We start from the raw sequence: 24,163 nt of genomic DNA on the forward strand, positions 1-24,163 counted from the left end.
ATAGTACGTCGATCTTTTTAGCGATCTACGTAATGATACTGGTTAGTGCTTTTTTGGTGTCCGGGGGCTTTAGTGAGACTTTCATTCGATTTTGTTTCGTACACTTTGTGGATGTGTTTCCGGTTGCCTATCCTCAGGCGCATTTTATTCAATCGCTATAGGAATTCCACTTTTTGCATTATGTGCATCTCAATTTGCCTATCGGCAGGCGTTTCTTTTTTTCTTATGGTACCGATGCCAGTTGGCGTAGAAAAATAATTGAGTATTTGTAATCTTCGTTTGTTGTTCGTTCTCTTGAGACATTCGATGCATTTATTGGCGGTAGAAAATGTTTACTGATAATTAAAATCGCTTGGTGGAGTTTTAGTTGCCTATTAAATTAGTGAAGTGGAGTGATAGCTGGAAGAGCTCAAGGATGTGGATAATGATAATGAATGTATGTAGACGAATTAACCACATAAAAAATATAATTTATTTATACATATAATATTACATACGGAATTATAATCTTATACCGCAGGCATTCTTTTTGATTTTGTGATAGATTATTTTATTATTTTGGAATTCGCGCATGGATCGCAATTTGATTGCATTGGAAGTCGATAAAAATAGTTTATATTACATAGATAAAAAAGAACATACTTAGATATAAATTGCCTCTGTGCAATTGAGGAAGCAGGTACATCGTGGAAATTGAAAAAATGAGAAACTCGCAACGGTCCTCATCGCTTTTTGTACAATGATTCATTTTTGTTTTTAAATAAGGAATATTTTTTTAACTCGCTTCATATTTTTTTTTTTATTACGAATAATATTTTTTGATCTCACGAAGCAGAGGTGTCTCCGTCAGTTCATTTATTTCTACGAATCTTTTATTTGCACGGCTAAAGTAATAAATGTCACCTGTGTAGATATCGAACCAGAGAGCGTGAATGTGCAGATCGTGTCTTTCCAGCCTCTTTTTTAGGAAACCATAGGAAGCCACATTTTGCAGTTGTTGCAAAGTGTTAATCTGATTAGGGAATAAGATTTGAAAATTATAAAGAGTACTTTTAAATGATTTTAATCGTTTATACTCACTTGAGATAACTTATCCTCTATGGAAAATTTATTTTCTGGATCTATGTATGCGACAAACTTGCGCATAGGCGTCTCTGCTTGAAATAGAATGGGTTCGTGGAATCCAGTAATTTCTAATTGTTGAAATTTTGCCAAACTACTACTTGCATGTGCACAGAGCCATGCACGTAATGGCGATATTCTTCTGTTAGCCTAAATTTTATAATGTCTATTAATACCACACAAATATTTGAGTATCGTTTCTTTTTACCTGTGAAGCAAACTCTTCATCCCTCAGAGCATATAATAGATTCATAGCTTTGCAATCGCTGTGTCCACATACTATGATATGTCTTATGTCATTTACAACACATCCCAGTTCTAAGGCAGCTGGTTCGCACATAGTGAGTTCATCGACAAAGTGTTGCGAATTAGGAACAATATTTCCTGCATTCCTCACTGAAATTATAAAACCATGGAAATACTTTTCAAAGGGTTTATGACATTCAAACTGGCATTGGTAATGGTAGGGTCCTGCAGGAGTTTGAACCATGATGCAGTAAAATTAATTGATCCAGTTAAAACATTTTTGAGAGAATGTAATGCGCGGGTGATAGAGCCTGAGTGAATTCTCATACCCACAAACATGTCCCCAACGTTTGTTTCCGTAAATCTAGTTGGGATCATCCGGGAGTCCATGCAGGTAAAGAACACTGCCTTCGGCTGTGATAAAAGGAACCATAGAATTATATTATTCCATAAAAAAAAAGAATTTGAAAGACATATAAAATCCAAAAACTTGAATGTAATTATTATTTTTCATTCCACATCCTCAATCAGAATATACTCAAGTAACATAAATGACACATTGCTCCTAAAGAAATGATTTTTTCAAAACTAAACAGACTCTTATCGATACCAGGTCAAGGACATGACATTTGGAAAACTAGTATTCCAAGAAACCTACTCCTGCTTGCAAATAATTATTTATCACTTGCAAACTGATCCTACGGAGTCAATTGGACATTCTCCATCGACAAAACAATAATCCATTTGAGTGGGGCATCATTAAGGGTGATCAGCTTTCTAACTTTAATGTTTTAATATCAGTTTAGTCCAACAACACATAGCAGCTTCCATAAGAAAGGGAGAAATGCTAAACGGACCCATTGCCATTAACTTTCGACATTTTCTGGATCACCTTCCAATTTCATTACCTCCGGGTGGTCGCGAACTTGCTGAAACTGCTTGACCATTCCTTCCCTATGGCACTTTCTGTACTTCATCACACCCTTTAATATCCTATCCATTATTCTAAGCACAGTAACTTGACCTTTCACTGATTCTGCCCCACTGACAAGATCATCAACTAGCTGCGTGTTGTGTCTACAGGAAACGATAGTGAAATACCCGTGGCATATACGAGTTACTCAATGTTAAAGACCTATTTCTCAGTCGGTAAAACACAAACGGACATATACAGATAACTGGATATCTGTAACTATTATATTTCATGTATCTTTATAATTCGTATGGTTAAAAAATACATTTTATTTAGTTATACCACAGAATATCTCGCAGGGCGATATACAATAATCATGTAATAGAATCAGCTATGATATATATAATATTTATTGCGCTATTTGTTAACGATTAATTATATTATATACATATATAAACGTTATCGTTATTCAATGCGATACGTTTTAGTCGTTTTCAGAAAATGAAAGGAAAAAAAAAAGGAAAACGCGATCCCACAACTCACACGACTTATTTATAATGTTTACGGTGGTTCGCAAAAATTGTTAATATTTACGTATTACAAGCACATGGACAATGTATAGGAAAGTATATGTACACTTCGGCCGAAACTCAAATTAATGTAAAGATATAGATGCGCGTATAAATTCATGGTCGAGGCAATTTCATTCATATATTCGGCATTAGAAATTCTGATAGAAAATACAACTCTATCTCAATTTCTTATAAAATAGATTAAATTGGTACATGAAAAAAGAAGTGCGAGGTGAAGAGTGCAAAAGTCGTAACGAAGGGACAAGTTGAATGATTGACTGCACGTCATTTTGTACGATTGGGGAGGATATTTTGTATATTTTTCTTTCCACAAGAAAAATTCATATGTGGATTTGTTCCCTTAGGAATTTCAAGGTTTGATGTCACGGATGCTCATATTTTACATCTACGTACTTGCATTGACTTATTGATGCTGCGTACGCACAGAGACAAAGATTCTGTAATGATCTTTGTGTCTCTGCCATTCTATGCTTTAATCTTGCACGGTTTAATTCAGCGCCACGTTTAAGCATCATCCTTGGCACCCTATGATACATCGGATTCTTATTTTTAACAGTGGTTTACTGTTTGGACCCGGGTGACAACGCGCCTGGGTCGAGCCGACTTCTATCTGCTCAATGCTGAACTCTCACTAGCACGTTCGAGTTTTTCAAAATGTTTTCTAGCATTGCGAATATTTATCAGGGTTGCTGCAGAGGCTGAAATCTCAAACTGATTAAATATCTCGCAGCATGTGTTAATTTTTATTTGATAGAATAGAATACTTACGGATAGCTGGATCAGACATGATAACCATCACGTAAGTGTTCGATGTAAATATATCAATAAAAGCTGCAAAGTTTGTATTTCTGACTTCCATACTTTGAAATTGAGCTGCCAGTTTACTGCAGCTTAATTTGAATTGTTTTATTATGTTTGAAACTTTTTCAAAGCGGTGGACATCTCTGTGATCTCTTCTTTGACAATGACTTATTACCAGGAATGTTGCACGCTCAAAGAGCAATACCTCATCGGCGTCTATGATATTGGCAAATAGATTTAAACTTTGTTCTAATTCTTTAACATTTGGGATCAACATATACACGATCGAAGACCATGCTCTATATAATGTCTCGTCCCATATACTAGTCCTGAAGCAAGTACATTCTAATGGCAAACTTAGTCTCTTCAGGTCCTCCTCGCGTTCTCTAAATATCAAATCTCTCTGATCCTCTTGTACTAAATCCATTTTGTGAATCAGACAAAATATCTTTGCATCTCGGCTATTCTGCAAAATTGCCTCCAAGCAACTTTGGTAGTAATGCATATCTTTATCTAATTCCCTTGACTCAACATCAAATACATATATAAGGACTTCAACATTTCTAAAAATGTTGTCACGCTGCGAGGCAAAATAGTTTTCCATGAAAGCTTCTTGTCCACCACAGTCCCATAGGTTGAGCACCAGATTACCCAGAAATCGGACATGACTATGCTCCACGTCAACTATCGTGAAATTAAAAATACATCAGTGATAAGCATTAACTGTGACAGCAATAAAAATCCTTACTTGTAGCGCCTAAACGACGAGTATCTCGAGCAATGTAATTAGCAAAAATGATGCTACGCATACTCGTCTTCCCTGAGCCACTTTTTCCCATAAGCAAAACCTGCAAAAACAAAAAAAAGGTTCATGAAAAATGACAAACAGTGGAGAAAGTGAAGGAGTAACTGTAACAGACAGCCACACAAAAGAATGGCTTTGACGAGAGAGAAAACACGACCTATAAAAACACGAAGCCTAAAAAACTCATTAGTTCCATTCTTACCTTCTTCTTCATGATGAATTGATTGTTCCTCGTAGAAAAATCCCAAAGTAAAAGCTTAAATTGACAACCAGCAGTTAACCCTAGTCAGTCAGCTAAGCTTTGAGGTATACGTCAAGCGATAGCACCTCGAACTAAGAGAGTACTTTAAGTACTACGAATACAATGAACTTTGGATTATTTTTTGTTGGTCTTGCATACAGCAAACGAAAGACTTTTTAATCAAGGTATTATCGAAAAAAACTGCATCGCCCACCACTACGTAAACTTCAATGCAATTTCACGTGTTCTCTCTACGTGCAAAGTACTTCGCCACCTCCAAGCAATCCAAAAACCAACTCACTAAGTAACTGAAAATGGACCAAAGTACTTTGACGTTATGAAAACTGAAAAATATGTCCTACTAAACTATTCCCTCTAATCTCTCCATAAATCTCAATAAATTTTACCAAATATATTTAGAAATTAGTACCCCTCATTTAAAGCAAAGTATCACAAGCTCTAATTGCTTCCCTAGTAGTTTAAAACTTGCATGGAAATCAGACTTAAGATACATCTGATTCGAGCTTTTGTTGAGAACTGTTTGATTTCTTGTATGAATATGGTAATTTATTATTTCTCCGCATCATAGTGCACTTCCAAAGGAAACGGCTATGGAGGATAGGAAGGAATGCTAGCATACGTGGGTGTAAAGTGCATAGAAAGAGTAGCGGTTCGACGCACATAAAGAAAAAAAGTGACAGCGACGACTAGCAGCCATGGCGACCTTAAGGAAGTGAGAGGAGGGCGCAGCTGTAGAACCCGAGGACCGTGGCGACGGCGGTCGGTGAATCAGGCCCTTATCTGCCGCGAAATCATAGTGAAGAAATTGGCGAATTCTCGTAATATAATGAAGTATCGCTGATAGGGACACACCGGGTGCTCCGGCAGACTGCGTTCTCCAGGGCGTTACGGTAATCGGCATCAAGCTGGAGCCAAGCATCGGGAAACGGTGTTTTTTTTGTGCGTGTATCGTGGATGCGGTGGGGTGTCTACTAGCCGTGTGTGAATCACGCTTTCGAAGCGCCCGGCTCTGCAGTTTAACGCGTTGCTCTTCAGCGTCCAGGACTCGTTGACCCAACGGTTCGGTTGAGTGAATTTTTATTCGTCGGACTGGCTTCCAGGGCCTTTCTATTAAATGCTTGCTTCCTGGACCTGAAATCCTTAAGTGACACCCACGAGTCAGGCTGCTCCGTTTTGTTCTCTACTGTCAAGCGTCTCTTGTTATCGTCGCGTCTTCTGTCTACTTTGTTGGAGCAACAATCTAAAAACTGACAGGAATTTGTTAGACTGTCCAGCAACGAGAAAGTCTGATCTGGTGAGATCGGTGTACTCCAAGATTGTTCGTCATCAGATAGATTGGATGGCTCGAGGAAGCACAACTCATACAAGAAGTAGACGGGTGGTTCCAGTGATTTTGGAACTTATTGCTCTACAGAATCTTCTCTACTTGAGATAGCTATTCTCAATTTATTTGAAAAGTAATCTGTACCCTAAATATTTGTTCAATGGTTTTACGGTAGATAAAGTGAAGATAGATTAGGTGAGTGTGTAAAGAGCAGAGCATTTTGTTCTCTGGGTGGAATACGAGCTTCCTACAAGACTACAATATTTCTAACCAGCTAAGGATAGCGGCTTTGGTTTTGGATACTGCAGAAAACATCTAAACAAAACAGTAATAACGCAGCGACGGAGGGCAGATCAGTATCAAAGGGACCGGAGAAGGAGTACAGTCATGTCGGACGAAGAGGACAAACCACCGGCACCACCAGTTCGCCTTACATCGAACAGGTCAGCATATCAAAATCATTACTTTCTCCAAAACAATACCAATACCATATTCAAAAAGTATATCTAAGCTATTACATGAAAGGATAAATCAGATTCAATGCCGACAGTAAGATATTGTAATTAGTTTGAATATATTTGCAATGTATTAACATTTCTTGTTTGCAAAAAATAACTATCCTTTTAACTCCCACACAGCACGCCCACTGAAACTCATGATTATCTTTCACGGCGTCTCACAACTATCTTAACGGGCGTCACATCGAACTACCGTAGAGGACAAAATTAAATCTCCTCTATAATAATTCTATTTTCGTCCTTCGCTTTTGGTCCAGGATAAAGGAAAACGAACAGTACAGCATCCCTGGTTCATGAAAATTTTTGTGCTAAATTGTTCATCTATCAAGAAGCAAATCGGATTAGACGCTCATAAAGCGACGTCCTGGGTAGAGAAATCTCCTCCACCAGGAAGGATCCACATTAGTTTCTTTGCAATATACAGAGAGTGGTCTGAACGTCTCCCAAAAATAGAAGAGAACGGCCACTAATTTAGTGGCTGCTAAAAATAAAATCCCACAGTTCAGACACCATAATATTCCAGGACAGGGAGGAGACGCTACTTAAAAATATGTATATGCAAAACCCAACGTCGCGACGCGCCTCTCCATCCATATACGATTGAACGAACTTCACATAACGTTTCATACCTATAGATAGGCAGGATGCATACCTGTGCCCTGATGCAGTGTCACGATATTACACTATCAGATTATATTCCACTCGACGCGAAATCCGATATATTTGCTTACACCGCAGATAGAAATTGCCAAGCGTTCAATAATAAAACTATTATATCTTATTCTTCGTCAATAACGATAAAATCTTTCATCTTAAATCTCGTACAACGCCACAATACCTACCTACCATCAAACAACCTATGCCAAAAGTAGTTTGGCGAGTTATAGACTGGAATAAAAATATCCTTGTATCCGGTCTGACTTAGTGATCACAATTCCGAGCACGTGCGTTGCTTAGCGACACAGATAATCCTAAGGATAAACTTATAAGAGACATATATTATAATACTAATTATTTTACAGAGGTGAATCCGCGCCCAACTTACCAGTGGACATGCGTCCTCTGCCAAAGGAGCCGGATTCGGATGAGCGCAAGAAGAAGACTCTTAAGGGGAAGATGAAGGTCAAGGAGAATAAGGATAAGCCTAACATCAGCTATCCGACGAATTTCGAGCACACGGTGCACGTCGGTTTTGACGCTGTCACTGGTGAATTCACGGTACGTCCATCAGCTGAGCTGCTGATGTCTTTGAATATCGTTCAAAATGCACTCGCTTGCTGCTTTGCTCTTGCAACGCGATACGGAGGATCCAAAATGTTTTTGATAGTCATGAAAAGTCACTAGAAAATCAAATAGAAAACGTTAAGATAGGCACGTGTATCAGTACCGTTATTTTTATCTGTTTTTACTGAAAATCCCAATAGATATGTAAATACCATAGTTAGGACGTACATGAAGATTTGACTGGATCCTTCGTGTCGTGTTGGAATAAATCAAAATCCAATGACACTTGTTCACATACGTTATGGACATTGTGGGACTGTAATTCGGTAATTGGTCTGACGCTTCTTATACCTATTATTTTTCTCACGTGAAAGACTAACTCGAACACGTATTTCTTTCAAGCTGCCACTAAAAGTAAGTAAACTCAGAAGTGACCACGGAGTTAGTTTGTCTCTGCATTTTGTCTTTTATTATTATACCCACATCCCGTTTTTAAAATTCTGTTTCTGTTGCGGTCGACAGACGTCGAAGTTGTTAACTTTTCGTTGAGAATTTAGAATTTGTCACCAAGGCCTTAGCTGCTTACGTAGACTACTTCACTGTTATTACTTTTTCTATAATATAAAAGCTTCAGTCAACGTTTGCTTACTTCATCGGGTTTCTGCCATTGTTATAATCCTTCGATTATTATTATAACACAAATAGAGTTTCAGCGCCAGTAAATTCGTCCTAGACACAGCCAATCCAGCCGTGCTTACCTAACTTAACAATACCGTGTCTCAATTAGTCATTAATTGAATGATACAGTAAAAAGAGATAGACTTGACATTTACATAAATTGGAAATCCAATAAGATCGCTTCTCCTTGAATATAATAGAAGTTAATGTATTCACTCAGGATGAGAAAATAATAGAGCATCTTCTTAGATCAAAGTAGCACCTCGTCATCCCTGATTATGCTGTTTGATAGTATCTATTAATTTATTAATAAAAACTTCATATAAACCTTGTAGAGATTAATCGTAGAGATACCCATTTAGATGATTTAGCTTAGCCCTAGCCAGCATCGCTGAGTCCTGTCACACCCGAATTTTTCTCTTTATTCAGACACCTCGCTCTCAATGATTCTTTAACGTATTTTTAATCACAGGGTATGCCGGAAGCATGGGCAAGGCTCCTGATGTCGAGCAACATCAGCAAACAGGAGCAGAAGAAAAATCCACAGGCTGTACTAGATGTGCTCAATTGGTATGACAGTAGCAGCAAGGAGGCCAAAGGGTCGAAGTACATGACCACGACCAAGATGGTCGGGGCAGTGGGTGAGTGAGATAATTTTTGTTCTTTGTAAATATAAAGTATAATATTATTACCTAATTGATCTTTACAGCGCCTATAGAGAGAGCTAGCAGTCCTCGCAGCATGGGTATTGGAGTTGGTATAGGTATGGGTAATGTCCGTGGACAAGCAATGTCACAGGCGTCCGGAAGTTCACATTCCCAACACTCATTGAGCAGGTAAAATTTATTGTCTTGTAATAAATGTTTTTATTCGGATATATAGAGTGCCTAGATTGATTAGGACATTTTTTATCTATATCTTTACAGAGTCAGTAGCAGCAGTCCAAGTAGTACGCCGACGGATGCTTGCGCAACGAGTTCGGAACAAGAAGATGAACCACCACCTCCTATTTCCGCACGGCCTGAACGCACGAAATCCATCGTGAGTGTGTCAATTTTATGGAGGGAGGGATAGCGTGATTAGAATCTTAATTAGTTGGTGCTTGAGATGGTGGGGTGATAATAGCACTGTGTCACTCGCCTGCTCCAATGTTTTATTTATTTATTTTTTTTTGGATACGTGGTCTTTTATATTTATGCAATGTAAACCTTGGATATGTTCTGTTCAGTACACCAAGCCTATTGAAGAAGAGCCACCACCGCCATTGCCAACCTCACTGGGTTCCCCTCAACGCAATGGCACACCCCAACAGCAGCAGCAGCAGCAACAGCAGCAACAGCAACAATCTCAATTGGATAGGAATAAAAATCAGGCAATACCCACGTCCACCACCACGGATCAGTCTAGACCCGCTCAAAGCGACAAGGCTAGGAAGAAGAAGATGTCCGACGATGAGATCCTGGAGAAACTCAGAACGATCGTAAGCGTTGGGGATCCGAATAGAAAGTACACAAAAATGGAGAAGATAGGACAAGGGTAAAGATCTTTAATGGAGTTTTTCTAAAACAAATTCTAAAGAATGCTGTTACATTAGTTTCTGCATTTTTCAGAGCTTCCGGAACCGTCTACACGGCGATAGAAACATCTACGGGAATGGAGGTTGCGATAAAACAGATGAATCTCTCGCAGCAGCCTAAGAAAGAGCTCATCATAAACGAGATTTTGGTAATGCGGGAGAACAAGCATCCGAATGTCGTCAACTACCTGGACAGCTACCTCGTGGAGGAGGAATTGTGGGTGGTTATGGAGTACTTACCTGGAGGCAGTTTAACGGACGTCGTCACCGAGACTTGTATGGACGAGGGACAAATAGCCGCGGTTTGTCGGGAGGTTTTACAAGCCCTTGAGTTTCTACACTGTAACCAGGTCATACACAGGGATATAAAGTCGGACAACATCCTCCTGGGTTTGGACGGAGGTGTCAAGCTCACGGATTTTGGTTTCTGCGCTCAAATTTCACCAGAGCAGAGTAAACGAACGACTATGGTTGGTACGCCATATTGGATGGCACCGGAAGTCGTCACGCGGAAGCAATATGGTCCTAAGGTATTTAAAAATACAAAGATTCACCATACAATATTTTTGGCAAACGAAATATCTTAAACTGAAAATAAATTTGATCCACCCACAGGTGGATATATGGTCCCTTGGTATAATGGCTATTGAGATGATCGAAGGTGAACCACCATACTTGAATGAAAATCCCCTAAGAGCACTCTACCTGATCGCCACCAATGGAAAGCCGGAAATCAAGGAAAAAGAAAAGCTTTCCGGCATATTTCAGGACTTCCTGGATCAGTGCTTGGAAGTGGAAGTGGACAAGCGTTCAGCGGCTTCGGAGCTCTTAAAGGTTCATAATTTTTTAAAAACATTTCTCGTAATTCATTTTCAACCAAACTATCCTCGTTATCAATATGTAATCTGACTATTCGATCATCATTACAGCATCCCTTCCTAAAACAATCTAAACCACTGGCATCGTTAACGCCCTTGATAATGGCGGCGAAGGAAGCTGCCAAGGGTCACTGAACGCGCAGAGTGCGAAGGTCGTTCGATGAAAAATGACGAGATCGCAAAAGGCGACGAAGAACAATGGCCTCGGGCGTCGTGAGGTTATCATCAGACACAAGAAGGTTTAAAGAAAACCAGAAGAAGAAGAAAAAAAGAGAACACAGTGAAGCAAAAGTGAAATCACCCTCCCAAAACGGTAACGGCACAATAATTCAATAATATATAATGATTAATGAATAAATAACATATACATAATATAAATATATATATAGACAATAGATAGGTAGAACTTAACCGATGCCAGGCGGGTATCGAGAAATCGATTAAAAGTTTTTAAAAAGCACCAAGCAGGCGATCCAGGTACAATCGCCATGCTGATTGCCAAAATAGAAGGACACGTTCTATCCATAAAACGCCTAGCGAGCCCAAGGAGTCACAGAGAAGGCTCTTGAAGCCGGGGGGCGCTTTTAGAGCTGGCTGTTGTCGAGGACTCTTGATGCGTGCGCGTCTGCAATTGACAGTCTGTGACAAGTCTGCCTGTTGTCTGTGTGTCGGTATATACGTGCCTGTATGGACCGCTGGAAAATATTCCTGAAGAACCCTCGTCAGACAGCGAGAGACAAAGAGAAAAGATCGGAAGTGAAAGAAGAAGATGGAAAAGTGGTAATAAGGGACAGAACGAAGAAGAAGAGAAAAGGAAGAAACGAAAGAGTCCTTGCGCACGAATCTTAAAACGCCGCCGGGCAGCTGGAAGTGCGTGAGCGGCTGTCGATTATTTTCTAAACGCAGCGAGCGGGGGCGGTGTATGAGAAAAAAAAATAATTTAAAAAAAAGTACCCAGAGTGTCACTGACTACGTGGATGTTGGCGGGATGCTAAGGTAGTTGTATTGCAACAATAACAAAAAAAAAACATGAAATAAATTACAAGAGATACACATTCACTTAAAGCAGATACCCTTACTGGGTTGATTGTACCGTGAGCTAGCAGTGAGGGTTATTATTATTATACACAGCATACACATTATAGGAGGACACTTATTCTTATTGATAGCTACCATCATGTTTGATGAAGAAAAGTAGAGGAATGAGAAACGAAGGAAAGACAAAAAAGAAGAAAAAATTTGTCTTTGCTGCGTCTGACTTATATTTTTCGAGCAAGATTACGTGCAGCTGGGGCGCGACTATGTTTGATCTTTTATCATTGGTACTTTTTTTTTTTTCATCCATCTTTGTAGTTTTTCCTCGCCCTCTCAGCCTTCTCTTGTTTCTCTTGCACAGCATCTTTTTCTCTTTTTTTTTCTGATTCATCAAAGTACGCATCTCCCGTTACACATTTGCGAATGTATATGTATACAGTGAGAGGAGACATTTGAAAATTACTGGTAGACTCGAAGGATATTTTTTTTCATGATAAAAAATAGAGAACGTAAACAGAGTGAGAGATGCGAAGATAAAGAATGGAAATTATTGGTGGTTAGCGATCCGTAATTTCTTTTTAATAATGAACCGGGGGACTGGCATTCTATTGCATTGACTTTTTAGAATGATCTATCAGCAGGAGTGCCTGTTCTATTTATTACAAAGATTAAAAGCTACTTAATTTTTGAGACACTGCTCGTCGGCATGTACATAACAATGTGAAGAGAGATACGAGTGATCGAATGAATTTGACGTTTGGCCAATTAGGGTTAAATAAATTAAAAAAAAAAGATATCTTTACGTTTGCGATTGGCGAATTATTGTATAACTTAAAAGAAAGAAGAAGAAGATTGAACGAGAGAGAATGAGAAATGTATTAAAAAAAGAAACGACCATTCGAATTGGAATATTACTTTTAATTTTGAATTGGTTGACTTCAGGACACGTTTTGAATTTTGAATTTCTCACGATTCGGAGAAGTGTTAGTCGTTAAGAACAACTTTTCTGTACGGACCAATTTTTCAGTCTGGTCTTTACTGTGTTCTCTCCAAATCGAAAATTCAAAGTTCAAAGTTCATCGCGTGGCCTTTGGCAATGGCGAACTCCTCGCACGCAGGCGAACGTAATCGATTAAGATTTATTAACGAGACGAGGTTCAGACGTAGAAGCATTTTGTGACACTATAAAGTGCCTGTCATGTCATGTACTAGAGACACGTTGTAAAGTCGGCGCAAGATTTCACATGATCTTGAAAAACCACCGTGGGAAAACTATATAAGTTCAACAATTAATTTAGGACCATCGAAAGCGAACGTATAGACTTACGTTTCATTTAATCGTGTAGTTTCGCAAGGTTTCCAAAAAAAGGGGAAAGAAATAAGAAAGAAAAAAATTGGAGACGATTAGGGTTTTTTTTTCGACGATATATGCGGATAACTCCGTACAGGCTGTACCGCATCTACCGGATATCCTGTGAAGAGGGTTGAAGCAACTTCTTTTTTTTCAATTCTTTTCTCTCAGGAATTATTCAAGCTCTTGTACGTTATTTAAATGCTGCGGTACATCCTGTAATTATATATATATATATTATTATAACTGCGTGAGGCGTCTTTTTCTAAATGTAATATATTTTGGAAATATCGTCAACGCGGGAAACCTTGGCGCTTAGTTCTTAGGGTCATTATAGATTTTTAGATTCGTGTCATTCATACTTTATTTTGACTCTATCGCATTAGGACTTTATCGTACGTAAATTTAACGTCAAAGAAAGATTGCAAGAGGAAAAGAAAGTGAGAAAGAGAAGAAATAATAACATAGATGTGTACCACAGCTATCGCAGGAAAAAAGACAAAGAAAAAGAGTCAACGACATACTTTCTTGTATCGCATACGTGATGGGGTGACACGAGGGTGGATAATTTTGGGCGTTAAATATAAAATTGGCAGATTAATAGGAGAGGCGGAATGAGAAGAAAGAATAAAAAAAGCGAAACAGCCACATATATTATTTGATAAAGACAAATTCATATAACAAGATGTATTTAATGAATTTATTCATAATTATAATTTTACTTTCTCCGGTTTCTATTATAGAACAAATTTATCTGCAAAGCCTGATTAGTTTCATATGATTAACGATAAATATCGAATTATTATAATTAACGAACGAACGAACCAAGGGAATGGCTCATGTCGGTCCTGAGTTTTAGTTTAATTTCGAGACGAACGCTCAATACTTTAAATCAAACTATATTAAATTTTTAAACCCGTGTTACTGTATCTGTCTGCGTACTTTAATCATTAATTAATTAACCTGTCAAAAATTAACTTTATGCATGTAACAGACATTTCAAATCTTGAATAATTTTTTATATCTGTTACACCAGTGTCCTACATGAAATTGTAATTCTTAAGTTTTCATTACTGCCGTTACACTTTATTGATTTTTCTTTATTCCTTACCTCTGTTCTCAATAACTATTTTTTCCAATCAACTTCGGCGTACGCTCTCTTAATTGATCAAAAACTCCTCCATTGGGCCTCAAGTCCCTTTACTGGGATAGGGAAAAAATAATAATGCACGTTTAGTATTAATAACGATATAATTACTGCAAGTGAAGGAACGATTGAGACGAAGAATACAAAGAAGAGCAAACGATTGATGGGATTATGATAAGAATTATAAAGTTATGAAATTCTAACTCCAACAATTATATGGCGTCTGTATTTCTGTATTACTATGAGGATCCAATGCATTTTCACAAATATCTCATATAGAAGGCTTATTTATAATGGATAAACTGCAGCTTGAGTCTTGCGATTTTAATTAGTAAAAAAGTATAAAGCCAATAGTAGCTGCGGCTATCCCTGTAGTGTTAATTTTATTTTGATTACAATGAGCGAAGTTGCGTCGATGCGATAACACTGTGAGATTATATGACTCTGGGCTTTTCTTTCTTTCTTTCTTTTTTTTTTTTTTTTTTTTTTTTTTTTTTTTTTTTTTTTTTTTTTTTTTTTTTTTTTTTTTTTTTTTCATGAAAACGTACTGGAATCTTATACGCGGTGAACAAGTACAAAGAAATTTTTGTACCGCGGCATGCCTTAATATAACTATATAGCCAAGAGACTTGCAATGTATTTCTTTCCTTTGTTTTCTGAGTCAACGCTACATTAGCTTTTTCCTATATCGACAAAACTTCGTTCATCCATCTTCACGTGCATTTAAGTAATCATACGTAAGAGAGGTATTGATAATACATGTGGATTGTCCACATATATTCTTTTTTTTTTTGTGCGAAATAGGTTCCTATTACAGTCTGTAGCAACGAGTGTAAATATTGCGCACGTTTCATTCGTTGCTGTCACTTTACTTTTTTTTTTACTGATGTTTTTGAAAATGCTACCAAAACATGCGGTCTCGGTAGGAAAGCAATGAGAGCAAGAGAGAAAAAGAAAGGAGAATAAGAGCCAGGCCTATAGTGAGGAAGCAAAGCTATTGAAAGCCTTTAAAAAACAAGAAACAAGATTCCTTGGTAATTTCTGTCACAGAGAGACGGGGAATTCTTTGTAAATTTTCCTTTAATTATTCTCGCACAATTAAAAGCCTCCTCGACCAGTGACTCGTTGATGACGATGTCAGGACGAGAATAAGTATGTAACGACCTGATCTCTCAGGAAACGTATACGCCAAGATAATTCACCGATATGTGCGACTAATGGGAATTTCGCGAAGACAGAAAGAGAAACGTGTGAAGCGACAAATTAATGATGAATTATTGTAAATGATAATGCCTAGAGTTTTGCGCGTATATTATATTGTAACTCCTTTCAGTTTGTTTTGAAACGTTATAATATAAGGAAACATTTTATAACAAAGAACTGTGTCTGTGATTCATTGATCCTCTGCAATGGTACGCAACTCAGTTTTGTCCCAACCAGACTACCATGAACTTCCTTCGTAGCCTCTATCGAATTGTTATTTTACATTCTCTTTTATAAGGGTAAGTAACTTATCGAACACTGATGAAATTTCATTATCGCCCTTTATTGCTAATTAACATTTCTTTTTTTGGTGCAACAGGTGGTATCGATCAATAATAACCACTAGAATTATTGATCGTCCCTCTATATATATAATATATATATGTAATAATAAGTTACAATTATTTACACATTATGGCGGCGTAAGTTAGTTGAAAAAATAATAAGACTCTTCCATTACTTATATAAATATTTTCATTTCTTTTCTCATTGTGGTTTATCATTATAAATTCGCAATGCGCCTCTTGTAAAAAACGCTTTCAAAATATCGAGCTTTGAATTCTTAGTCTTAATCAATAAGTTCCTCGCAGTTCTGGCATGTGTGCCAAGTATCTTTAGTTCCTCTTTTTAAATACGGTATTAAAAGTGTCGCAAAAAGTTCAAAGCTGATGGCGCACATAACAGAAGTTATTCATACATTATTCACAGTCAGATTGGAGGATTCCAAAATGATGTAGACTAAACTATAAAGACACATTGGATTCAAATAAATGCCCAACATAAATAACTGTGATTAGCATAAAAGTATGGCCACGTTCTTGTCTCAATGGGTTCGATTGTCAAAATCACAAACGTACGTCTTTCCAAAGGAATAACTCAAAGTGACTCTTACAGTAAGGTAAGTAATAGGTATATCTACCTGAACTCTTCACGTAACGCATATAAAGAAGTGTCTCGGCCTTATAAATAAAAAAAAAAAGAAGTCCCAGAAACTGGACAAATCATAGAAATAGAGAAGCCACAGAGAAACAATATCGAATAAAATTGCATCGACTCAAAAATCCTCATACAACCACTACTAAAGATTCCTTTTTCAGAAGATCCAAGAGAGATGAGGAAAAGAACAAGAAGCAAAAATGGACTCTGACAGTTTTCTTAGTTAGACCAGTTGGTAGGTATGTAAACGTCCTTCTGGTATTTGTCGAGGTTCATCAGGGTGTTAACCTTTCTTCTGATCGCCAGCAGCGTAGAAATTAATGGAGGCTGAGTTGATGCAGAAACGCTTCCTCGTCGGCTTCGGTCCGTCGTTGAAGACATGGCCAAGATGGCTTCCACACTTGGAGCAGGTCACCTCGGTCCGCACCATATCTGGGTTTGCGATCAGCAGTAGTAGATTGCCGCCAACTGTGCGTCGAGTATCCGACGCGGGTTTTTCGTATTCGGTGGTGTGGTGATAGTTCAAGTGGTAGCGGAGAGCGATAGGGGATGAAAGGGAAAGACAGAACAATAGAGTGTGATTAAACGCAGACCGACACCTTTGCTACGAATTTGAAGTGAGAGAAGATTTTACAGGAGCCTCCAAAAGAAAAGTGCTACAACTTTTCGCAACCCCCTCGAAGAGGAGTTTCAACTAGATGAAGAGGAAGCTCCTGATACTTTAACAATAGACAGAGTCAAAGAAGCCAATTAGACTATTCAGAATACAATCTTTTTCCTGGCAGGAAATACAAAGTAAAAAATTTACAAAACGAAAAAATCATCTGACCGTAAAATAGCGAAATTAGACACTGAAGCAGAACGACTCGGCTTTTAATCAGGTCAACAATATATGTATATTTTTATATGATTGTTATAGTATTGCTAATTGTTACCTATCACTTTGCTTTGCCAAGCGCCAAGTTAATAATTTAGACGACAGTGCAACAGCTGATCGAGACTGTTAGCTTACTGTTTTTTGCAAGATGGTAGTCCGTTTAGTATTTATAATAATGGTTATTACTGTTTTATAGAACCATCTCGATTGGATTAAATGCATTAATTGTTCGCTATTATGTACAGCGGATAATTTTAGTCTGATACTAATCAAGTGTAAGTCTATCACAATCACACTCTAAGCGTTGGCATGCAGGATTACTTGGATACGTATGGGAGACTTTTTATAGAAATAATTGCTGCTTCTTGATCACTGTTATCAACCCAGTCGAGACAAAAGAAAAATTGCTGTAGACGCATGACTGTATATCAAATACAAGAAGTTTCGAATAACGATTACTTCGCGAAAATAATAAGTCTGCAAAAAAATTTTCATTCTCTTTGACACGAATATCGAATATGCATGCGTATGACATCCGTTAAATGTTGCACGCACTTGTCGCGAATTGTAGAATAAATATTATCATAAGGCTAAAGAAGCAGCACAAGAGGAAATTTCGGATGAGGATATCCGGTGGACGTTTAAAAGTTTTTTTTTTCTCATTACAGAGAAATATAAAAATTGTAATAAGCTGGCAAACGGGTAAAGACGTCTTGGTACATTGCATACTTTTATCCAGGAAGCTTTACCCACTTACCATTATTAACAAAATTACTCCACGATATAAAAGTACAGTTAAAAAAATTAAAACCACCAATGTCTATAAATAGTATGATACCAGAGCATATTATACATAGATTTACAGAATCAATTAAGAAGATTATCCGTTAATTAAAACTCAAGCCATCTTTATGCTCACCATTAGAGGTGTCTTTGGTCAGCTTTACACGACCTTGATCTAAAACTTCGTTGAACGCCGGCCAACCGCACCCACTGTCGTATTTCGTATCAGATGAAAATAATTCCTGGTCGCAGACGATACATGTGTAAGTTCCCTTATCGTAGAATTTGTTGTAGCATCCAGTAAATGGCCTAGAAACAAGTAAGAGAAATATTAGATAAGAAAGTCACTGACTTATAAAATCAAGAGGAAGTAAACATCCATCCAAGAGCCCTTGCCACTATATTTCTATTTTATTTTTGAAGGACTTGGCTATGAATCACGGTTGAGCGGACGGATACACTTGAAAAAGTTATTTCCGTTCTACTGTCACCTAAAGTTAGATCTTTTTTTTGTTCTTTCCTTTCGTAGAAACTCGCATACCAAAAGAGAATGTGCGCGTATTTAAAGAATACCGTAGAATTGTTACTATACATATATAAGTAGTATGCAAAGCTAACTCATCCTGGAATTCCATTCACGTTTTCTGCCATTCTTATCCTACGTATCTGCACCAGCATTCAAAATTCTGAACATAAATGGACATGAGGATCCGACTAAGCGTATTCATTCTGTCCTGTCGAAGATTGCGAAGAGAAATTCCAATGGTTAAAATAATATTCTAAACAATCTGTTCATTCGATAGAAGGAAATAGCAGCTATTTTTGAAATGCTTCACAAGTCTCCATATCAGCCGGAATTGCTTACGTATTTCCTAAAGGGGAATTTCACTGTATTATATTGTAACAAAAGCGCTGAGTGTATCGTGATTACCGCAGCCATGAAGCAAACAGGAAAATAGCTCAAGGGCTCCTGAATTGGATGATCATCACAAGGTCAGACGGTTTGCGAAATTGCATTACTGATTGTTCGCGTACATACAAAGTTTCTAGATATTACGATGACAATGAATATGCAATTTTTGTCTTCTTTCTTTGCTTCTCACCTTTCTGTACCCTTTTCCTGTGTGACATGCCACTGCAATGGTGTCAACCTCTTCCTTACTTCCTCCTTATCGATCTCACTCGTCATCCTTCTTCTCCAGGAGTCTTCGTTGGAGGCAATAACCGAGAAAAATTACTCGTAAGCCTAGCGAGTGTCAGCGAAAAAATAACCACGAAGAATCCTCCTCCACTATTTCTTGCAGGCAACTGCAGAGACTACTGTCACTCCCCTTCAACTACAGGCTGCTATCGGACTATCATAACCGACTTCTACTTCTACCAGACAGAGTGTTCCATTTTCTTGCCAGCGATATGTCCTTTTGATACTTCGAGTCTTAAGTCTGGTTTATGCTTAAGGTAGTCGAGCTACCATGACCAGTTTATGCTTAGATTCAATTGAAATTCTTTATTAGTAATTTATACTGAGTGATTTTTATGTAATCATACTGTTAAAATACTTGCAGGATATTGTTAGTCGTTTTATTTTCATTATTTATTTATAGAGCTTCGTCTGCTCTGCGGAATTTTGGAACACTCATGTCATTCATGGGATGTACAAAATGGCGAATCGGCGGGAATTGCCATACACGAATTCTTCGGAGGATTTGGATGCCTCTCTTGTAAGTTTAACATTCTCTTTGCCGGCGCCTATGGCTTGAATTTTTTAAGTATGTTAGGTTGACGGGAGTGGGGGTATTTTATAAAGAGGGGGAAGTCTGAAAAGCTTTCCGATTGGTCAATGCAAAGGCATAGGCTTGCTGGGATCGGTAAGCGATTGAAGCGCCCCTCAGTTAAGTACAACAGAGTTTTCTAGCCTAATTTTTTCTCGTTCCAGTTATCAAATTGTTCATTCCAGGTACTTGAAAGGGTGAAAATTATGAGAGGATTTTAGGTATACACTAATTATTTTATATATTCTAATTGTTAAATAGGTTTATGAAGAAATAGAGCATTCACGACGCACCTATTTGAATCGAGGAACGCAGCGTCCCAGTTGATGCAACACGACGAATTACCTGGAATTTCGATAGATTTCTGAAGATAACGTTCATTTTGAAAATTAGATCACGATCTTTTGTCTTGATGCGGACTGCTGGTTGCAACTACACTCAGAACTTTGCACTAGTACATCTGAAAAATCTACTACAAACTTCGAGTACTCCTTGAAGTACTTTATTTCTTCTACGACCAACGAGGTGCATCGTATGTCTGTTGTCTTTTTCTCCCCTCTCGACGCGGCAAGTTGCGGCGTCTAACTTTAGTTTATGTGATATTTTATACGTATCATACAATTAAGAGTTATGTCGTATTAGTCCCATGAAGGTCAGGAACGATGAGCTTCTCCAGCGATGAAGTGAACTTTTTGGTGTACAGATATCTCCAGGAATCCGGTAAAATTTAGAGCGTCTTATAACCTATTCTCAATTTTCTTTAAGCCTTATAGGTTGATTCGCTTGATTTTTCATTTATCTTCAATTACCTAATATTTGTAGTAATTTTATTCATGATTTTTAATAACATTTATAGTTACAGTAGATATGTATGAGGTTATATCTAAATTTATCGTAGAACCTGTATCGTCATATTCATTTATTTTTTTAGTATACATTTACATTTTGATAGGTATTATTTGTCGTTTTGTATTTGAGATTAATTTCGTAATTTTAGAATATTTATTTATTTACAGGTTTTCAACATTCAGCCTATACGTTTGGTATAGAGTCACATATATCGCAGAGTAATATAAATGGCGCGTTAGTACCTCCTGCTGCGCTTCTATCTATTCTTCAAAAGGGTCTTCAGTATACTGAAGCAGAAATTTCTATCGGTGAAGATGGCACTGAACAGAGAATGGTGGAATCCTTGTCTCTCATTGATGCAGTTATGCCAGATGTTGTCGCATCTCGGCAGAACCAGCAGAATCAACAGAAACAACAGGTGAAAACAGAGGTCCAGGATACAAATGGAGAAGAAGGTGATAAATTAATAATCTTATTTAATTATAGCCTGGTACACCCTGGTTCATAAAATATTTAATTTTTCTGAACCTCCTCAATAACCCAGGTAGAACAATGGACCACCTGTGTAAATGAACATACTGTTATTCAGGACTTTCCACTATATCTTTATACAATACAAGCAAATATATTTTTTAATCTTGTTAAAAAATATATTTTCTATTTTATAGTGAAGTAAAGTTCTGAAACTATCTGACAGAATGTTTATTAACTAGAGGCAAACAAATCCCATTGAAATATTTTTTTTTCTTATATTTTCCATTAAGCTCATTTTATTCTATTAAACTTATATTTTACACAGTCGTTACATCAAATGTGGGAGTGGGCGCAAATGAAAGGGGAGGAGATAGGTCAGAGATGGAAGTGGATGAGCAGCAACAAGGAACTGGAGCTGGTGCCAACGCAAGTGCTGTTGAGATACCAGCAAGTAAAGCTACTGTTCTGAGGGGTCATGAATCTGAAGTCTTCATTTGTGCCTGGAACCCAACCACCGACTTACTGGCCTCAGGTTCTGGTGACAGTACAGCTCGAATTTGGGATATGTCAGATAATTCCCAAGCACCAAATCAGCTCGTTCTACGTCATTGTATTCAAAAAGGTGGTACAGAAGTACCAAGTAACAAGGATGTCACTTCCCTGGATTGGAATGTACGTAAAATATTACATATTAATTATATCCAGGTACATACTTGATAAACTGATCTTCTCATAAAATTATTATCCTTACAGTGTGACGGAACTTTACTTGCAACTGGTAGTTACGATGGCTATGCGCGAATTTGGACGACTGACGGACGTTTGGCGTCGACTTTGGGCCAGCATAAGGGACCCATTTTTGCGTTAAAGTGGAATAAACGTGGAAATTATATTCTTAGCGCCGGTGTTGACAAAACTACCATCATTTGGGATGCTGCAAGCGGACAATGTACTCAACAGTTCAGTTTCCACTGTGCTCCAGCTTTGGACGTCGATTGGCAAACGAACACATCTTTTGCCAGCTGTTCGACGGATCAGTGTATCCATGTTTGTAAATTGAACGTGGATAAACCAGTAAAGAGCTTCCAGGGACACACGGTACGCGAAGAACTGATAGCTACTATACAGGGTGTTCGTTATGAACCGCACTGTAGTAACACGTTACATTCCTTTTTAAATTCTAATGAATACGTGTATTTTCATTTTTTATTTCATATATAAAAATTTCGAGATAATCAAATATACACATATTCTTTGGAATTTGACAAGGAATGCAACGATGTTACTACAGTGCATTTCATAACGAACACCCTGTATAAACCAATCATTTAAAACCAGAAACTAACAAGAATATTTTTAAAATTAATAGAATGAGGTAAACGCAATCAAGTGGGATCCTCAGGGAAATTTATTAGCCAGCTGTTCCGACGATATGAGTCTAAAAATCTGGTCTATGAAACAAGACACGTGGGTCCACGATCTTCAGGCACACAGCAAGGAAATTTATACAATTAAGTGGTCTCCGACAGGACCAGGAACCCATAATCCTAATATGAATTTGACTTTAGCTAGTGCTTCCTTTGACTCCACTGTTAGGTTATGGGATGTTGAGAGAGGAGCCTGTATACATACACTGACCAAACACACTGAACCAGTCTACAGCGTAGCATTTAGTCCTGATGGGAAGTTCCTAGCCAGTGGAAGCTTCGACAAGTGTGTTCACATTTGGTCCACTCAGGTAGACCACATTATTTTTTCTCCAGTCATTAGCAGTTGAACAATTTTTAATTACAATTTAACCTGCATTGACTATTCTTACAGAGTGGACAGCTGGTGCATAGCTACAAGGGAACAGGCGGCATCTTCGAGGTCTGCTGGAACAGTCGTGGCGACAAGGTCGGCGCATCTGCGTCAGATGGCAGTGTCTTCGTATTGGATCTTCGTAAACTGTGATCGTCAACGGCTCACTAGAAGTTCTCTGTTTTTATATTTTTGTTCTTTCTTTCTTTTTTTTTTTTCATCATGCATTCATCACAATTTCTGAGTCCTATTCCCGACGTTCTTCATTTGTCCATTCTTTTGTTTCCTTTATTCCGTATCAATTCTTTATTTTACTAGTGGAGGAACTCGGTGTCATAGGAATCAGAGCACTTAAAAAAAATATATGAAAGATGGTGGTCTTCCTTCCACAGCAATTACATAAATTCTTTCACGCATATATAAATTCACTTTACAGAATTCTGCTCGCTGGTTATGACTATCTATTTTCCCTTTCTATTTCGAGTTGCGGCATTTGTGAATTTTACGTAATACGAATTTTGCCACGGATGACGAAAAACGTTAAGTAAAGGCACGTCGAAATATGTCGCGACGCCACGTAATTGCTGGGAAGGAGAGTCTCGTGTTCTATCCTCATTCGCGAGCGTGAATGACGTAGATGTTAATTATAACTGTAATAATAACGATTAGTATTATATTATTATATATCGACTCTAAATGATAAATAAACTTTTTTAAATAATGATTCTAGACGAATAGTAGTGCAGGTGTCATTGCAACAATTAAGTTAGACATCTGATTATTTTTTTTTTTTCAAGCAATCAATTCTATGTTAATATCATGAAACTATCATGAACTTGGTCCATTATACCAGAGCCTTCCTCCCTATACCAGAACATATTCCAAAACTGCAAGTGGTTATTAACTATTTCTGAAAACTACTTGTAAACCACGAGA

At 37.7% G+C, this 24,163-nt stretch overlaps 5 protein-coding genes and 1 long non-coding RNA gene across 19 annotated transcripts; 2 read left to right on the forward strand and 4 right to left on the reverse strand.

The window, feature by feature from the left end:
- The first annotated feature begins 290 nt into the window (after nt 1-290).
- Nucleotides 291-14,396, forward strand: LOC107267688 (serine/threonine-protein kinase PAK 3). 4 transcript variants are annotated; one of them, XM_025085008.1, is made up of 11 exons: nt 291-436; nt 6,341-6,509; nt 7,607-7,802; nt 8,211-8,222; nt 8,959-9,127; nt 9,196-9,322; nt 9,413-9,527; nt 9,715-10,022; nt 10,097-10,592; nt 10,678-10,896; nt 10,992-14,396. In XM_025085008.1, exons 2-11 carry the CDS (start codon nt 6,454-6,456, stop codon nt 11,073-11,075), a joined length of 1,782 nt encoding a protein of 593 aa, XP_024940776.1. In that variant the 5' UTR covers nt 291-436; nt 6,341-6,453; the 3' UTR covers nt 11,076-14,396. The 4 variants fall into 4 exon arrangements, with proteins under 4 accessions (XP_024940776.1, XP_015595160.1, XP_015595159.1 ...); XM_015739673.2 differs by lacking the exon at nt 291-436 and adding an exon at nt 5,494-6,261; XM_025085007.1 differs by lacking the exon at nt 291-436 and having other exon boundaries at nt 5,494-6,509.
- On the reverse strand, nt 450-2,510 carry LOC107267687 (beta carbonic anhydrase 1). 2 transcript variants are annotated; one of them, XM_015739672.2, is made up of 5 exons: nt 2,277-2,510; nt 1,698-1,782; nt 1,331-1,518; nt 1,081-1,272; nt 450-1,012 (listed from the first exon to the last, which is right to left on the reverse strand). In XM_015739672.2, exons 1-5 carry the CDS (start codon nt 2,367-2,369, stop codon nt 803-805), a joined length of 768 nt encoding a protein of 255 aa, XP_015595158.1. In that variant the 5' UTR covers nt 2,370-2,510; the 3' UTR covers nt 450-802. The 2 variants fall into 2 exon arrangements, with proteins under 2 accessions (XP_015595158.1, XP_024940787.1); XM_025085019.1 differs by lacking the exon at nt 1,698-1,782 and having other exon boundaries at nt 2,261-2,510.
- LOC107267690 (ras-related GTP-binding protein A) lies at nt 2,591-5,262 on the reverse strand. Of its 2 annotated transcripts, XM_025085017.1 has the most exons (5): nt 5,129-5,262; nt 4,683-5,029; nt 4,424-4,523; nt 3,643-4,359; nt 3,481-3,572 (listed from the first exon to the last, which is right to left on the reverse strand). In XM_025085017.1, exons 2-5 carry the CDS (start codon nt 4,692-4,694, stop codon nt 3,481-3,483), a joined length of 921 nt encoding a protein of 306 aa, XP_024940785.1. In that variant the 5' UTR covers nt 4,695-5,029; nt 5,129-5,262. The 2 variants fall into 2 exon arrangements, with proteins under 2 accessions (XP_015595164.1, XP_024940785.1); XM_015739678.2 differs by lacking the exon at nt 5,129-5,262 and having other exon boundaries at nt 2,591-3,572; nt 4,683-5,022.
- LOC107267695 lies at nt 7,801-8,952 on the reverse strand. The gene is made up of 3 exons (XR_001537670.2): nt 8,292-8,952; nt 8,037-8,216; nt 7,801-7,924 (listed from the first exon to the last, which is right to left on the reverse strand). It is a non-coding gene; the product is annotated as an uncharacterized LOC107267695 (long non-coding RNA).
- Nucleotides 14,397-15,998: 1,602 nt separating the features above from the next.
- On the reverse strand, nt 15,999-20,524 carry LOC107267692 (methionine-R-sulfoxide reductase B1). 4 transcript variants are annotated; one of them, XM_015739682.2, is made up of 4 exons: nt 20,398-20,524; nt 19,436-19,538; nt 18,469-18,641; nt 15,999-17,104 (listed from the first exon to the last, which is right to left on the reverse strand). In XM_015739682.2, the coding sequence occupies exons 1-4, from the start codon at nt 20,483-20,485 to the stop codon at nt 16,956-16,958; spliced, it is 513 nt and encodes a 170-aa protein (XP_015595168.1). In that variant the 5' UTR covers nt 20,486-20,524; the 3' UTR covers nt 15,999-16,955. The 4 variants fall into 4 exon arrangements, with proteins under 4 accessions (XP_015595168.1, XP_015595167.1, XP_024940789.1 ...); XM_015739681.2 differs by having other exon boundaries at nt 15,999-17,140; XM_025085022.1 differs by having other exon boundaries at nt 17,000-17,921.
- Nucleotides 19,960-24,044, forward strand: LOC107267689 (F-box-like/WD repeat-containing protein TBL1X). Of its 6 annotated transcripts, none has more exons than XM_015739677.2 (7): nt 20,492-20,629; nt 20,747-20,824; nt 21,121-21,408; nt 21,753-22,099; nt 22,181-22,525; nt 22,797-23,165; nt 23,249-23,956. In XM_015739677.2, the coding sequence occupies exons 2-7, from the start codon at nt 20,767-20,769 to the stop codon at nt 23,378-23,380; spliced, it is 1,539 nt and encodes a 512-aa protein (XP_015595163.1). In that variant the 5' UTR covers nt 20,492-20,629; nt 20,747-20,766; the 3' UTR covers nt 23,381-23,956. The 6 variants fall into 6 exon arrangements, with proteins under 6 accessions (XP_024940782.1, XP_024940783.1, XP_015595163.1 ...); XM_015739676.2 differs by having other exon boundaries at nt 20,515-20,636; XM_025085014.1 differs by lacking the exons at nt 20,492-20,629; nt 20,747-20,824 and adding an exon at nt 19,960-20,053.
- Nucleotides 24,045-24,163: the final 119 nt, after the last annotated feature.

The sequence above is a fragment of the Cephus cinctus genome, unplaced genomic scaffold (genome assembly GCF_000341935.2).
Source record: "Cephus cinctus unplaced genomic scaffold, Ccin1 Ccin1_scaffold0448, whole genome shotgun sequence".
NCBI classification, from domain to species: domain Eukaryota; kingdom Metazoa; phylum Arthropoda; class Insecta; order Hymenoptera; family Cephidae; genus Cephus; species Cephus cinctus.